This window comes from Heloderma suspectum, chromosome 1 (assembly GCF_057233095.1).
Source record: "Heloderma suspectum isolate Gila_16-S chromosome 1, 16-S_ref, whole genome shotgun sequence".
NCBI lineage: Eukaryota > Metazoa > Chordata > Lepidosauria > Squamata > Helodermatidae > Heloderma > Heloderma suspectum.
In genome coordinates, this window is record NC_139458.1 from 356,725,731 (window position 1) to 356,742,877 (window position 17,147).

General features: G+C 40.4%; 1 protein-coding gene and 1 long non-coding RNA gene across 4 annotated transcripts in view; one reads left to right on the forward strand and one right to left on the reverse strand.

Annotated features, from left to right (window-relative positions):
* Positions 1 to 17,147, forward strand: part of PACRG (parkin coregulated) — a 386,078-nt gene that overhangs the window by 326,137 nt on the left and 42,794 nt on the right. Inside the window, exon 5 of one of the 2 annotated variants that reach the window (XM_084827983.1) lies at positions 13,462 to 13,497. The exons of the other annotated variant lie outside the window; for it this stretch is intronic. Within the exon in view, the coding sequence (XP_084684109.1) occupies positions 13,462 to 13,497 (36 nt within the window). The remainder of the gene's footprint in view (positions 1 to 13,461; positions 13,498 to 17,147) is intronic. 2 annotated transcript variants of the gene reach the window in all.
* Positions 9,476 to 17,147, reverse strand: part of LOC146359725 (uncharacterized) — a 38,809-nt gene continuing 31,137 nt past the window's right edge. For both annotated transcript variants that reach the window (XR_014786755.1, XR_014786754.1), the window contains one exon: positions 9,476 to 12,330. This is a non-coding gene — a long non-coding RNA (uncharacterized LOC146359725). The remainder of the gene's footprint in view (positions 12,331 to 17,147) is intronic.

Below are 17,147 nucleotides of genomic sequence, written 5' to 3' on the forward strand. Positions count from 1 at the left end.
GCTCATTCTCCTCAAGTTGTGCTTCATGTGATTGAGCACAACTGCCAATGTTTATGTATGTATATATTTTGATGAATATAGCATATAGAAGTATATATATGACATGTATTGTGTACATACATTTGTAACACATTTGCAAAAAAATATTGTGTATGGGCATCACTTGCGTCCTTTCTAAGGGGGCTCTTCAGGCAAGGCACCGTTAAGCCCCTCGCAGCTGTTTACATGGGGGTGGGGTGGGTAGAATGGCAGGAAAAGCCTCCTTTAAGGAGTACACACCTTGTTAGCATCACACAGTTGTGGCGAGCACCAGCAGCGCCACTGGCACCAAGCTCTATTGCTGCTCATGCAACTTATGGAAAGTCCCTCCCACCCCAGCTGCCACCAGGGGCTTCTGAGGAATCATCTTGGGGAGAAGAAGCACAAACATCTTGGTGAGCTGCCACCCTCCAGTTCACAGTAATGGTCCCTCCCTTCCACATCTGCCATCAAAGGGGCTTATGAGCAACCATCTTGCTGTGAGGGAGGGGGAGAAGTAGCAGATTAAGCTTGATCTCATTAGTTATACTTTGATCCCCATTCTTATACCTGGCAAATATTTCCAAAAACTTAATGCTTTGTTTTGTAAATTTTGAGGGAGCCCCTTTCCACCAAGGATATCTTTGAAAAGGATGCAACTTCCAGTTAATGAAGGTGGGTTCAGTTTTCCAGATCTTGCTACATGCCATCGGGCCTGTTTGCTGACCTGCAGTGAATTTTGGTCTTTTCCTCTCAGATTTGATTTTCCACCTTGGTCAGTGTTGGAATCTTCTTGTCTGGAGCTTCTCTCCAAATGGATGGCATTAGGTTCTCAGCATATTATGGCAGATAGAGCTCCTCCCACAATCTTGGCAGTTAGAGATGTGTGGCATATAATGGCATGCCAATTACAGTGTAACCCATTTTCCCATGCTAAAATGACTTTATGGGGAAATCCAGATTTAAGAATTGAAAAGAAAATGTTTCTGTGGCGGACCTGGACAGATAAAATGATCTTTACCCTGGATCAATTACTGGGTGTTGATGATGAGTTTTTGCTATTTTCAACTTTGCGAGATAAATTTGATTTGCCTGCTACAGCAGAACAGCAGTATTTGCAATTGAAACATTTGTTAGTATCTAGATTCAGTCCTGCTGCTTTTACTGCTTCGGAGTCTCCTTTGCTATTGGAAACACTTCTTGAAACTGATCAGATATATTGACCCATAATTCATGTTTTAAATACTTGTTATCAGTGAATAAATATGATAAATGTGGTCTACAGCAGGAATGGAACAGGGAATTGGAATATCCTATTTTGTCTAATCAACGGCCTGCCATTTTGGTATCTGTATCGGATATCTCCATGGATTTTCGGTTACGCTTTATTCAGCAAAAACTTTTGTTTCGGGTCTATTGGACGCCACGTCTCTTTAATAAAAGTTTGTCAATTTTGGTTAATTGTTGGAGGTGTGATGCAGTTAACATTTCTTTTATTCACATGCTTTGGAAATGCCCAATCGTTGCCTCCTTTTGGGAAGAAGTTATTATACGGATAAATTTTGTATTGGAAAGCTCTTTAATATTTACTGATGTAAATGTTCTCTTAAATTACTTACCTGCTTTTTGGAATGTAACACATGGTCAGTGTAAATGGATCCTTTGCGCCCTTTTGGTAGCTAAAAGACTGATACTATGGTACTGGAAGGATAAAAGCTGACCGCCTATAATGCAATGGACTAAAGACTTCACAACGCTAGCAACGTTTGAGAGAGTGGAATATAGACATAACTTGCAAATGGACTTATATTTCGATATTTGGTCTGCTTTTACTGAAGTTTATGTGCAATCTATTCTTTTCCTTTTTCTCTCTCCCTAGAATATTGTAATATTTGAAACTGAGGATTTTAGAATATGTTGTTATATTTTTAATGTTTTGGTTTCGTTACGTTTTTTGTTTGTTTTGTTCAAACTCATAATTAAGAAATTATTTAAAATCTTAAAAAAAGAAAAGAAAAAGCTTGAAGTCATGAGCAGAAAGCAAGAGGGGAAGAGAAACAACTCTTGTTTTATTAAGTTCCAGTATGTGTGATTACCTCTGTGTTGGTTCAAAATAATATTAGCTAAAAGAGAGTATTTTTTTTACTTATTTTTATAATGCATATGAATGAGGGAAATGCAAATAAAATATAGATCTATTTCATTCATATAATCTTTTGTCTGGAGTCACTACTTAAAAAAAAGCCAATGACATGCTAATTTTATTTGTCCAGATGTAAGTGGATCATATCATAATATTCTAATCTCTGTGCTCCTCGAGACCTGTGTCACTGGGCACTTCTAACACACCATAGATGTAGTGTGACATCTGTAACACACTAAAACAAGGGTTAATGGTGATTGTGGCCCGCATTTTATATTATGAGAGAAATGCTCAGCCAGCATACTCAGTAAAAGTTAGTATCTCCGCTAACAACAATACAGAATCAAAAATATGTCCGCTGACTGTGCTTTCAATGTACTATTTTGATATCATGAGCCAGCAACTCATTCGTTGCCTGTCCTGATGAGTTGTTAAGGTAAATTGTAAAGAGCTAATAAATTAAAGACTAATGGCTAACAGATGTAGAAGCACTATGCACTCTATTAATTAATGCTGCTACAGATTATGTGGAACTAATGCAAATCACTGCACATGGAATGTTTATATATTTGAACCGTACTGAGCATGTCAGTGTTGCTGAGGAAAAGTATTTGAGACACTTTCAGGAGGGTACTGTGAGTACAACCTCCGTGGCATTTCTTTTCATGACCTTCCCTTGCTATGAAATTTCTCGCCTCTCCAAAGAAGGGAAAGAAGCTGAAGGATACAGTTTTGCTATTATGGTCAAGTAGATATGGCAGTATAGAATTTCCCCAAGGTTTACCCATGAAACATTTACAAATACAGAAAATTAGTGTTACTGATAGAATGTTATCTCAACGGATTGATTCAATAACATAACCAGAAAATTTGAATATGTATAAAGCATGCAGTCTTTAGAATCCTCAACAAATTACTGAATTGTATCATTTAATGCTAAATATTTTCAGGCGACAGAAGAGAAAATTATTTTTGTATTGTTTCTTTTCTTCCTTTCTTAGTTTCAAATATGAGAGGAAATTGTTTTTGTTTATGTTCCAATGGATTGACCTATACTAACATTTAAATACAATTCAGTCATGAATTGCAAGCTGCAGCTGAAATGAGCATTGTTTTTGTTAATGGTTTATTGAAAATCCAATTCTCTCACTCACATTAGTAGTATGAATAGTTGACTAAATGCGTTTTTTGTCCTAACAGGGAAATACTTGTTTGACTAAATGAAATATTTGCAGGAGCATCTCCTTTGGGTTTTGACCAGTCTTTAACATTTGCTATCAACAAATATTGAAAATGATTCCTTAGGCATCCCCGCCCGCCCGCCCTATTTATACTTTGTGTTATTAGATGAATACATCAAAGTTGTTTGAGATATGCATAATGTTTTGCCTTAAATCAGGAAATGAGATGACTCTACTAGCTGACAGTGCCAAGAAAAATCAATTAACTTTCATCTCGATCTGAACAGTTGCCTATATTAGCAGTGCCACAGTAATTATAATTTGGGAATTAGAAGGGCCATGGCTCAGTGGCAGACCACCTGCTTTGCATGCAGAAGGTCCCAAGTTCAATCCCTGGCATCTCTGGGTAGGGCTGGAAAAACTCCTGCCTGGAACTCTGGCAAACTGCTGCCAGTCAGTGTCGATAATACTGGGCTAATGGTCTGAATCAGTGTAAGGCAGCTGCCTATGTTCCTGTGTTCATCTACCCACCTTTACAGGGGAGTGAATGATCCTGAAAAAGTAGGTGGGATGGGGGGAAGAGATTTGGGGAGGGGCTGTAGCTCAGAGGTAGAGCACCTGCTTTGCATGCAAAAGGTCCCAGGTTTGATCCCCGATGTCTCCAGGGGGGATCTGCACAACAATGGAATGAGAAGCACGTTGGAGTGTTACCAGGATTTTCATGGAATCAGCTTTGGTCCATCAGGGACACACGAAGCAAGATAAGCCAAGTGTTGTTGTTGTTGTTCAGTCGTTCAGTCGTGGCCGACTCTTTGTGACCCCATGGACCATAGCACACCAGGCCTTCCTGTCCTCCGCTCTCTCCCGGAGCGTGCTAAAGTCCATATTCATTGCATCGGTGATGCTATCTAGCCATCTCATCCTCTGCCATCCCCTTCTCCTTTTGCCTTCAATCTTTCCCAGCATCAGGGTCTTTTCCAGGGAGTTTTCTCTTTGCATTAGGTGGCCAAAATATTTGAGCTTCAGCTTCAGTATCTGTCCTTCCCATGAGCAGTCAGGGTTGATTTCCTTAGGAAAGCCAAGTGTAGTGTACCTTTAAAATCCGGTTTTCAAAGGTCACACAGCACTCAAAAGTAAAATACTTCCAGGTGAGGGGGGGGGGTAGAACTGAACATCATCACTGTGGCAGGGGCTGCTCAACCAGTGAGGGAGGCTTGTTTCCCACCCTGTCCAGGTTCACCCTGCTACTACATTATTATGAATGGAGAACAACTAATTTTCCCCACGTGTGCAGATTTCCTTGAAGAAGGCAAAATTCCCAGGTCTCCACTGCAACATCTAAAGGCTTCCCCTGAGAGCTCCCACCCTACCCCAATTTCACCACATTCCAGCAATCTGCCGCAGAGTTATTGCTCCCACCCCATTTTTTCCCATGTGTGCACTTTTGCCTATTGCTTCCAAACCCCACCCTCACCCTTTTCTCCCATTCTCCTTTTCCCTGTTTGCAATGAGAAGCTTCCGTAAACCCAAAAGATTGTTACTGCGACGAAGCAATAAAGCAGAGAAGGGACTTTACAAAGCAATGGAGAAACAACTTTACATCAGAGAAACTACAGGGCATCAAAGAAGCACAACATGGTGATTTAAGAGAGCAGCGGAGAAGCAAAAGAGCGCTTTAGGATGAGTTACTAAAGTTAGTTTTAACCCTGTCACTGCAGAGGAACAAGATTTATTTCTTACTTCTGAGTAAATACGCACAGAAGGGGGTGGGGATATGTTAAAGATTAAAAGCAGGCTAGCTAAGATGAATGAGTGTCCCTACTACTGCGGTAATGTGCCGGGTCGCTGCTGTGCTCCTGGGGATTTTCTCAATAGGAATGGGAAAAACTACTTCCATTGGGGAAACTAGAAGGAATGGAGCATCCCACCCCCTTGACCACATCACTGCCAGGTCACAGAGGCATGCCGAGGATTTAATGCAGGGGGACATGGCACACTGTGGTAAAACTGTCAGGGAGCCACTTTCAGTAAAAAAAAAAAAAGTTGGAGTAAAAGGAATTTCAGAAAATGCAGCTTTTCAAGAGGGAAGCAACAGGTTGGCAGTGGATTGGTGACGACTTCATCTGTCACAAAGGAACTCCGACTGCTCTAACTTCGCGCTAAATCGCTCATGAGGACAGCTCCCAGGTATTGCTGGAAAAATTCCTGCCTGAAACCCTGGAGAGCTGCTGCCCGTCAGTGCTGGTAATACTGAACTAGATGGACCAATGGCCTGACTCACTATCAAGCAGCTGCCCCTCTCCCTAATTGCAAAAGGGATCCAATACATAACTGAAGCGAGTTGGGGTATAAGTATTATGCTACTTACTTTAATTTTAAGATGAATTTGAAGTTGCTGTGTTTGAGCAGCATCTGTAATTGCATTTTCTTAAACAAACTTCGCATTTAACACCCCAAGCCAGCAAAACAGAATGGGATTTATTATCTTTGAGTAAAGTATACATAATGTACAAAGGGCTTTCTTATTGAAAGCTTTACTTGTTTAGTGTTCAGATGTCTCTCTTTATCTGTGCTTGTGTGGTTGCACTCTGTTTTCACCATAAACAGTGCCTGTATCTGCACAGTACTATTCATGAATATGAGGCAAATGAAAGCAAAATGCTTCACTTTGTTAGGAATTCCTCCTTTTACAAAGCAGATTTGAATGAGATAAATATTGACTTTTTTAGATCGCTTCTTAAGCAATTGCCTAGAATGAGTTTTAACATCTATCTGATTCTTGAATTTCCACACTGATATCACTTTAGCTTCTTTTCATGGTATATTTTAAAGACATAGCTGCATGCTCACCAGTCGTGTTTTATCCAACTACCACATGCCCATTTTATATAATAATGGCAGTAGACCAGTGAAATGTAAAGCTGCTTCTCACCCATGGATCTTTTCTTGAGTTAGGCTCAAATGGTATTTAACATACATGTGAGGGAAAGCCTGTTTAGATTGTTTAGAATGGAGGAAAATATTCATTTAAAACCCCACAGGGAAGCAACTTTGGGGATGATTTAGAACAGGGAAATGAAAGGCGGGGAAAAGATTAAATGTCCCATCCCAAAGCTCCCACCTGAAGTGACTTTGCCTCATCTAAACAAGCTTTTGGGATATCATTACACATATTTGCATGTAATATGAATGGGGGGGCCTTCATTAAATGCTTTATCACATTACATTTGAGCATAATATGATTCATTATTTAACAGAAGCTATCCTTCATATTCTCAGTTTTGTTCTATATTCTTCAAGATATACTTAGGCTACAGTCCAAAACTTGCTTAGCAGGAGGTAAGCCCCATTTGGAAGGTATGATTTATTTGCAAGTAAATATATTTAAGACTGGCCAGTTAGGCTGAAAAATCTAAACATACTTATTTCAAAATAAGTTACACTGGAATCAATAGAATGTCTAAATTGAAGTGTTTAGTACTTGTGTGCTGGATCACAAGCCATGTTTCTGGAATATTGAGAACTTTGGAAAGGAAACTGCACATGACGTTTCCATTTCCAGATTTCTTTCAGTATCAAAACATAAGGGTTAATTGCTTTTTATTCCAGAGGCATAGTTGTGTTAGTCGGTTGCAGCAAGAACAAGAGAAAGTCATGGGCCGGAGCCCAGTTTCTCAGGTTTATGAAGTGGTCACCACCTAGTAGATAGGTATATATACCCTGAGTAGAAAGAAAAGAGAAGAAAGAAAGGGGCAGGGGGAATCTCAAAGTGAGATCAAGACAAACATTTTGGGTGACCAATCAATGCACCTGATGATGTGCCAAAATATGTCTGAGGCAGCCCAATGCAAGGCATGTTTACTCAAAAGTATTCAAAATTTATTCAAAAGTATACGTAGGTCTTGTTCCAGGTAAGTGTGCATAGGTTTGCAGCCTTGATCCTGAAGGTTCCACAGAATCCTTTCTTTTTTAATTGCCTCTTAACATTTTGTAAGTGTGGGGCTGACCATATGAACATACCTTATTCTGAATCAGAGCATTATTATTTGCTCCAAATAATAGCTAGGGTTTAGGTCAGGCCACCTGCTACCTGATGCTATTACTTGATTTACTTATTCATTCTTTTATTCATTCTTTCCTTGCATTTCCATCAGGGCTCCAGTAGGCCCTCAGCATAGTGCTACCAATGGGCCTCTCACTGTCTGTGCCTGCTTCCCCCCTTCCTCACTTGTTTATTGTTGGACCCAGCATGGACAAAGTCTCTGTCATGACTCATGCAGCTCCAAGATCTACCTGGAGTTCATTTGGCTCACAGTTTGTTCTTTGTTATCCTTCCTAAAACTCTCCCTCTCCTTCTCTGGTACCTTTCCCTCGTTTCCTTCTCTAGAATCTCCTCTTGCTTGCACCACCTGCCTTATATACTCCAACTGGCTTCCATTGCTTTGGTGCAGCCCAGTTACTCTGTGAGCTCACAAGATTTGACTGGGACACCTGAGGGCCTCTTGTACTGGGCACACAACTGTAAGCTTGGGGCCACCAGCCTCTTGTAGGCCTTGAGGAATCCCGGGAAGCCATGCCTCACAGTGGGAGAGAAAGTGGTGTCATTGTTAAGAATTCCTTTGTTTTCCTTCCATTGAGACAAGGTAAAATTTTGAGATTATTGTATTTGTTGTTTGTAACCTGTTTTTATCCATTCTGCCCCTCACATGTCCCACCCTTTGCCACTGTAGTTGAAAGTTGCCCTGTTGCGCTTAGCTCCCCCAAGCCCTGCCTCGCCATTTCTGTAGCATTCTCCCCACTCCTTATTTGGCGAACCGTGACTCCCAACTTCTGTCTTTTCTGCCTGTATCACTATTAGTATGACTATTCTGTTGGTCCAGTGCTAGGGGGCTGGTATACTAATCAGGCTGTCCTCTTTTTGTAAATATTTATTGTAAAATAAAACTTGTATTGTTCACCCTTAATCTTTGTCGTTATATCCCCATTTTGTCAACATCCAATGTAAAAACTACAGTGTGTCTGTGTGTGTGTGTGCACCATGCCTCTGCAAAAGATCCCTATACTTTCAGGTTCATTCATTATATGTGTGTTCACATATATGCATGAATGATGGCATTCAGGAACAGGCAGTCTTAAGTACAATGATGCAGAAAAATGTCTACTGGCTTCCATGTGATGTCAATAATAGGAGAAGCAACCTTACCTCTGTATGGGCACTAAGATGTGCATATATGGTGGGGTTAATCTAAGATGGCATGTCTGGATAAACCCAGCAGCATTCCCCCCACCCCCACCCCCACCCCCACCCTCACCCTGAACATCCTAGGAAGCATTCTGTATGGTCTGAAAGCTGAAAGCTTGGTTTCAGGATTTTAAATATTGCATTATCCAAATGGAAGCATTAGCCCTGATTCAGAGTTTCCTTGCAAATATGGAGGCTCCAGTGTTCCTGTAGACAGCATTTGATAAGGTACAAGCTTGCTGCAATTAAAGTATCCAATCTCACTGTAGACAGCACAGTTTGGAGTTAGAAATGTCATGAGCCTAATTGGCAGCCTACACTAGCTTTCCAGTGATGAGCTTTTTATCAGGATAAAAAGATGGTGATGGAATGGAACACCAAGCTAGAGGAAGCAAGGTTATAACTGACAGGTGCATGCTTTAAAACTGTTTTCTGGGAGATAAACAATAAAAACACTAGATCTAAAGTAGAGTTTATGGCTGTTGAGCTGAGAAAAACACTATCTCTCTGCTAAGAAAGCATTTGTCATTTTCAAAATGCAGAGTATCTGTATCTAAAATGTCAACATTTGACATTGTTTAAAAGCTCCATGTTGTTTATTTTAGACATAGGATAAGCTACTCTGTTTGAAATGCAAGTTAATACTTCTCTCTCTCTCTCTCTCTCTCTCTCTCTCTCTCTCTTTCTCTCTGCAAATGCTCTTCATTATGGTTAATATGGGTGTCTTTAAGCTGAGAATTGGGTTTGATTACAGATTCTTTGCTTGTGGTGTGCATGTTCAACATGTTAAAATGTTTTGCATCAAACGTTGTTCTGGACCAATTCACTTTATCTTCTTCCTATCGTTGTCATTTAAGGCTATTTTCCTATATGTATACTTTGTAAGCATTCAGATTTGCGTTTGCTTCACTCTCCCAAAGAATTCTGAGCTTGCAATGGTTATTAGCTTTCTGACATCTTTATCATACTATTATTTCTTGTGTTCTCCTTAAATCAGTAGGAGTATGGCTGGAGGGAAGAAGGGAGACAGGACTAGCTGATTTCAGTAGCTATAACTAATGAGTGAAGCTCATGCATTTTTCATTGGAACATACATTTGACCAGAGAAAAACAAAAAAGAGAGTTAATTCCACTGGAACCTATCAGTTTAGTTTTGGCTCATGCACTATGTTAGCCTCAAAGTTCATCAAAGCTTTCAAGAACAGCTGAAGCTTTAACTATGGTAAAATTAACTTCCCTGTTCCATGCTTCTTTTTTAGAAGTTTGGTGTCAACGATGCTAATCTCCATCTATATCTAGATTAGAACAGGCTTTATTTTCCCAAGAGTTCCTATTTCCTTTCTACCTCCCATAGAAAAATTCTTTCTTCACAGGACAACAGCGCTCAACAAAGTGAAAGATTAATAGATTTCTAAGAGTGTTCCATGACGCAGTTTTAATTATGATTGGTTTTAAATCATATAGGTTCCCTTAACTCACTGAGGCTACCTATTTACCTGAGAGTAAGCCCAACTGAACTCAGTAGGACTTACTTCTGAGTAAACCTGCTTAGGGTTGCTTGGAACATCTGTCAGTGGAATCCTTTATCAGTCTTTTTAGAAGTAAGCCACACTGAGTTCAATGGGACTTACTCCTAGGTAAACCTATATCAGCTTCAGGGTGTTTCCTAAAATATTCCACACTTTGATGCTCCTCACAGCTTCAGTTCAATCTGTTCATATCACTTGAAAATGGGATTGTCTTCCACATTTTATTTTTCTGGCTTATCTGGCTGATACACACTCCATGCCTACAAAGGTCTTATGTATCATCAATGTATCATGAATAAAACAGATTTTTTTGGCTGTTTTAACTATTAAAATAGCTGGCATAAATAGATCTTCACTAAGACAGTAGAACAGCCCATGTATCAAACCAAAACATGTGATTTATTATCTAAGGCATACAATAGGTTATAAAATTGAGGAAAAGCTACTGTAATCACAGTTCTGCCTGCTCCATTACCCTGCAAAATGCTTAATTTCCGGCAAAGTTACGAATCCATTCCAAAAATCAATGTGATATCTCCTATTAATTAGATTTGTAGTGTTCCTGAATAAGGTTTTTTTTAAGAGCATGCATCCTTCCTGTGGTGAGGATTTCCCAATCACTGACTTTGTTTGTACCCAGCTAATTTTTATGTGTGAAAATGTACTTCAGAGGAAGAAGTCTGGACTGCTCTATTGGAGCTGAAAATTCTTACCTTAGTTGTAGCTGGTGCAGTGCAGTTGAATGAATAAATGTAGACTTTTTTGTGCAAGGCTTTTTGACTCTATTTTTATGTGTATGTGTTTTAGTTTTAGTTCTTTATTATAGCTTTAGCATGCAATATTACATAATCCTTCAAGCCAGACATTTCATAACTCTGCTTTTGAATACATATTTACATTGCCTTGCACTTTATAAACAGAAAGGCCAAAATCCAAAACTGGATTAGGTGTGCTCAAGCCCATTGATTTTAGTGGGCTTCAGCATGTTTAACTCTGTATTGGATTGTAACCAATATTTCTTCACCGGCCCAGGATATTCAGTTCAGTTACATGATCTCAGTATTATTATTGCTCTTAGGGCCACACTAGATGTGAAAGTGAACATGTCACTTGAAGTGCTGTGCTTGGTTTTTATTGTTTTTATTTTTTACATAGTTAATAGATGCTGTGGGAGATGTTAATCAGGACTGCAGCACTGGAGGGAGGGTTAACTCTTTCCTCTCCCTCTGTGGTCTTATAGGCATGCCTTTCTGGGCAATGTGAGGGGCCATTTGGGGAGGGGAACTGTGGTGAGAGAGGAAAGAATTAAGCTCCTCTCCCCATGCACCTTGGTCCCAACAAAATTTGGAGTGTGCATGTGTGTGTGGAGCATGGCAGCTATGAACAATTTTAAAGGGCACTTCAGTGGATGCATTTAACATCACTTCCCATTTGGCTCTTAGATCTAAGGTTTTCTTTGCTGTTAAAACCTGGTGTGTCTGTTATTAAAATGTACGCAGTTCCTCCCTTCATTCCAGAAGCCCACCACTTTTACCTTCCTTTACTTGGCGGAAAGAAATGATGCTCAGCAAAGTCATTTTCAATAAGTTTGGTCCTATATTTCAGACAAATTAAAAGTAAGGGCAGAACCTTTCTTCCAAAATGTGACAGCACTTTCCTTCATTTGATTGATATAAATCTGGGGGCATCTCTACACCAGCCTAAAATCTTGCATTTAAAATGGGGCTTTCTGCTTCCATTTTAAATGCAGGATCACGACGACTCCCTTTTTCACTTGTTTCCTTTCTCCTCACCCCTTCCCCTTCATTCTTCCCTTATCGGAGTCTTCCTTTATCTGTCATTGATCTTGCTCCTCTTCTTGCCGCTTCTACTCTTTTCATGGAGGAAACTGAAGCAGAGCACAATCGGGTAATTTGATAGCTCATGATCTGCGATCTATTTAAAAATGAAACAAAGGGCATTTAGTGCAGCAGATGCCTTGAATGATCACGGCGTCATGTAAAGAGCCCACAAACTTCAGTGAAGCAGCAATCTCAATCTCAGGATAAAAGCTCAGTGTGAAGGAGCCCTGGATGATGTTGGTGTGGTAACTTATTGGCCTCTGTAGGTATAGAAGGATACTGAGGTACACAGCACTCAAACTTGACTCTTGAAAGGCACTGCACCCTTCTTCCATAGCTTCTTCCCTTCCCTTTTTGAGGACTCTCAGGATACTCACTGCAAATTAATAAGAAAAACAATAACGTGGTTTCTAAAAAGCAAAATGGGGGATTTCAGGGACCCTCCCCTCCCTATTTATTTATTTATTTATTTATTGCATTTCTATCCTGCCTTTTTTTCCTCTTGCAAGGAACCCAAGGTGGCTTACATTATCTTCCTCCTCCTCCATTTTATCCTCACAACAACAACCCTGTGAGGTAGGTTGGTCTGAGAGTCTGTGACTGGCCCAAAGTCACCCAGTGAGCTTCCATGGCCGAGTGGGGACTAGAACCCAGTTCTCCTGGCTCCCAGTCCAACACTCTCGCCACTACACCATGCTGGCTCATCCCAAAGTGTGGATCCAAATCAGGGCTGCATGTGCTTACACTAGAGGAGTAAATGAGACAAGCCTCAACTACACACACACACTATGTGATTAATGTAACATGCGATTTGGCCCTTAGATACATTGATGTTACTCTGGCAAGGGTGTTAACTTTGGTGTAGCAAAATGTTACACTGGTATGAGTTTTTAGATTTGGGATGATACTGCTTCATCAGGTGTTGTACTTAATACAATGAAAGTTAATAAAAGAAGAGCCCCACTGGGTTAGGCTGAGGCCCATCTAGTCCAGCACTGGGCTTCATTGAGTGCCTCTGGGAAGCTTACAAGCGGAGGCAAAAGCCCTCACTGCCCTGCTCTGTGTCTCTGGTATCTATCCTATGTATGGTCACTGTGTATCCTGTAATTTGTGAGTTTGATCCATGCATTGATTCCACTATGTATATACACAACAGATAACCAGGGCCAATTTCAGTTCTCTGCTGTGTGAAATAAATGCATGGATCCACTTCTCCTATTCCAGGATACAGAATAGATACATAAAAGGTGCAATCCTATGCATGTTTAGACAGGAAAAAAAGTTCTACAACTCCTGGCATTCCCCATCCAGATTTTTTTCTGTCTAAAAATACATAGGATTGTGCCCAGAGTATACTTATTTACACAGTGTAAGGCATGAAAAGGTATGTTCAAAATCTGGAATGTGTGTGAGGTGACTTTGAGAGAATATGGGGAAAGGCCTGCACTTTGTTTAATTAGTGAAATACTGTGGCTGTATTACATGCATCCTCTTATGTTCCTTTCAGAAGAGGAGCGATGCCAGTCGGTTGGTATGAGGCAAGGTATGTTTATAAATGCTAATCATATGACATTCGCTTTCCTTCTGCATATGTACTTTCTAAGCCACAGGGGATATAAAAGATAACGCCTTAAGTATATTATTTTTGATTGTTTTTGAAACAGCAGCACACTTCCCAGGGGCCATAAAGTTCCAAACAGATTTTTATCCCTTGTCTAGCGCAGGAAGCAGCAGTCATATTATTTAATATTAAGTTGTGATTAATTTTACTGCCTTGCATAGTAAAAAGGAAGCTAATTAAGTAAAATGGAATGCTGGCAAATTAGAGAGCAGAACACCTACTTCTGGTCTTTACCATAACCCTATCTAAAATGCATTTATATTTAAACCACTAAATACAAGTATTAAAAATTAAACAAGCCTATTTATTGCTTTCTTTTAAAACCAAAACCTAGCAACAATATGTTCACCGTTAATTTATTTTCTCCATGTTTAAGGACTTTGCATTTAGCAGATTGTGAATTCTCCCCATATTTTGTCTTTGATTAGCATGTTCATAACCATTTCATGTCTTTTGTGTGCTATTTTTTTGAAAATGTAATTTTGATCATGTGTTTAATTTTAGGCTGTGCAATATGCACCAGCTTGGTGTTACAGGCAAAAGAGCTTATTAAACTTTGAGACTGCTGAGTATAATGTATGCATCTTTCATGAATGGGACTTTTATTGGTTGTTCATCCTTTTATATTTATAGGATCCTTGATTAACGATAATGGAATTCTGCTTCCAAATATGTAAATATGTTCAATTTGGCAGCAGGAAAAGAAGCAAGCATCATAACATTGGCTTAGATGTGGTGGGACAGAGGTCATTTAATGTAGCTGCCATTTTACCTGTGTTGTAATATGTCATAATGTAAATGCTGTTATGTTATCTCAAGTGAAGAGAGGATTTAAAAAAAAATAACTTGCTTGCCTGCTAATGGGTACTGATGGTGTGTTGATGGTTCTCTCAAGCTATCCAATAATGCTTGGTCAATGTGTTTTGATAGCTAGGAGATTTCTATTTTATTATTTGAATGAGAAAGATGCTTGATGGCTGCTTTGTAGGACACACCACATATGCAGGGTTAGAGAGAAAGTTATTGAGAGTTTCAGTGTAGCCAGAAAAGGAGACAGAGTTCTTGAGTTGTGCAGCGGCTGGAAAAAAAAAGCTTTGAAGGAAAGCTTCAAGTAGTTTCTACTTGCTTTGTGGAGGAAACTGATGCTGTTTTACAGCATAGTACTGTCTGCCTAAGTCAGGGGTGGGCAACTTGTGGCCCTCCAGATGTTTTGGACTACAACTCTCATCAGCCCTCACCATTAGCTCTGCTGGCTAGGGCCGATGGGGTTTTTAGGGCAAAACATCTGGAGGGTCACAGGTTCCCCACCCCTGGTCTAGATATTTGTTCACTCCTCCATGCTTATTGGATATATCTGTAAAAAAAAAAAAAGATAGCACAAAATGCCATAACTCTCCTCACAAGGAAAGGAAATTAACAGACCCTTGAGGAGCTGCCTCTGGAGCTTCCTATCTTAGGGAAGTAGGGAGTTTCACATGCACAAAAGAATAGCTTAGGCTGTGACGTACTATGAAGTAAGGTTTGGTAATAAAGTGAACTTAGGTGACTTAAGATATCACAAGTAAAGTCTACACTGTAGTTTTCACCTACAGATAGCAGACTTTATAGGTTGTGCTTTAGCTGGCTCCCCTGAGATAACATTACAAGTTGACATTGGTTTCACTGCCTCAAGATAAAACATACTGCTTTATTTAAGCTGCAGTCTCCCCAGAATATCTTCTTGGCACGATGATCCTAGTCATTGTCCTTGCATTGAAGCCACAGGTCATGATCCCCATGTCCTGCTGACAGTTCAGCAGCTGGGACCACTCCTTCCCTCAAGGAGTAATTACTTATCTCCCAGATCTAGCTGTCGCTCCCTCCTTACAAGATGTTACATGCCATGATGGGCAGGAACTGAGCAAACAGGTGGTAAATCAAACCTTTCCAAACACCTTGTCTACAACCTCAGGCTGCATTCACAGAAATTCTTCCTGAAATTCCACAATATGTCCCTGAACTGCACAAAAAGTTGCGATGGAAATGAGTGGATTTATCTTCAAAGTGCTTTGTGAACAAGTTACAGTGGGCCACCAATGGTTATTTAACATCATCCTGGCCCACCTGGCATAGTTACGCTAGACAGCACTTCACAGATGCAACAACAGCAGAAAAGTAATCCTTTGCCACCATCGCTGCCATCGAGTAGGCAGATTTTCTTCTATTTGTGCTGTAGTTCTGTCTTTTTCACACACACACACACACACACACACCTCCCAACTCCATGGAAATCCAAGGGGCCAACTGAGCTCTGTTCCATGGGAAAGAATACATGGGGGCAGTTGTGCCCTTAGAGTGCCCAAAGCTTCAACAGGAGTTTAGCCACGGCTGCCATTAAGATCCATCTGCTTCTGGAGATAGACCATTAGCCCACAAACATGTTAACTTTGTGTCAGGAGCCACTGAAGCTGGAAGCTCTCGGCTTTGTGAGTCCCTCGACCGTAACATAAATTCTATTGTTACAATTCCTAATATTGAATGGAGGTTCCTAATACTAAATGGAGGTTTGTGTTTGTGTGCGCGTGCATGTGTATAGATTGATAGATGTAGAGAATTTCTGGATTTCCTCTCTGTTACATTCTAATGTGGCCAAGAAATGGAACCTAAAGCAGGCCTGTGCAGATTAAGGAGTGGAGCTAGCTTGGTTCTCAGTGGCTCTCACTGTGTGGCTTCTCTCTACAAAATAAAGGGATTACAGTTTGGGGCACTTCTGGTGGGTACAAACTGCCCCTTCCCCAAATACTGAGGTCACTTTTGCCTCTTTAACAGCATCCCTGATTGCCTTCTACTTACTTTCTCCTGCAGAATTGAGGTGGAGCCATTGTTTTGACACCAGGTAGTATCCAGTTCATTAGTAGTATTGTAGTTTTTTCACAGGTCAGGGCATCAGGTCCACATAAGTAGACTAGGTCTGTGTCCTCTGTTGAACTGCGGGTTCTGTAGTCTGCTGCGTGGTGTAACTCTTTTTGTGTCATCCCAACAAGGGACCCCAATAATCCTTTTCAAACGGTGTTATTGAAAATGGCTCCGTTATTGTACTTAAGTGCACACCATGTCTCTGAGGCATCAAAGAGGGTGTGCCATAAAATAATATTATATCTGCACTTGCTAATGTTATTCAATCTCAAAATAGGACTAGCTATTCCAGCACTTTCATTTAACTCTTTACTGAGGTGAGCAACTGCAGAAAACATTTTCCCAAAATTGATACATTCCTCACTTGTGTACAGGCCTCTGTGTCAGCCTAAAGTAGCCTTCCCCAACTTGGTACCCTCAGGATGTGTTAGACTACAACTTCCATCATCCCCACCCAAGCCATTCTGGCTGGAGGATTATGGGAGTTGCAGTCCAACACATCTGGAGGGCAACAGGTTGGGGAAGGTTGGTCTAAAGGATTATCTGGACAGTATCTCCTTGGGGCCTTTCTAGACAATTAAACACAGCCACATTTGAATCTTTGTGGTCCAGCCTCACTTGACCTGATTCAGGGGAAATGCATGATATCTAGTCTACGTGTAATGGATATGGAAGGT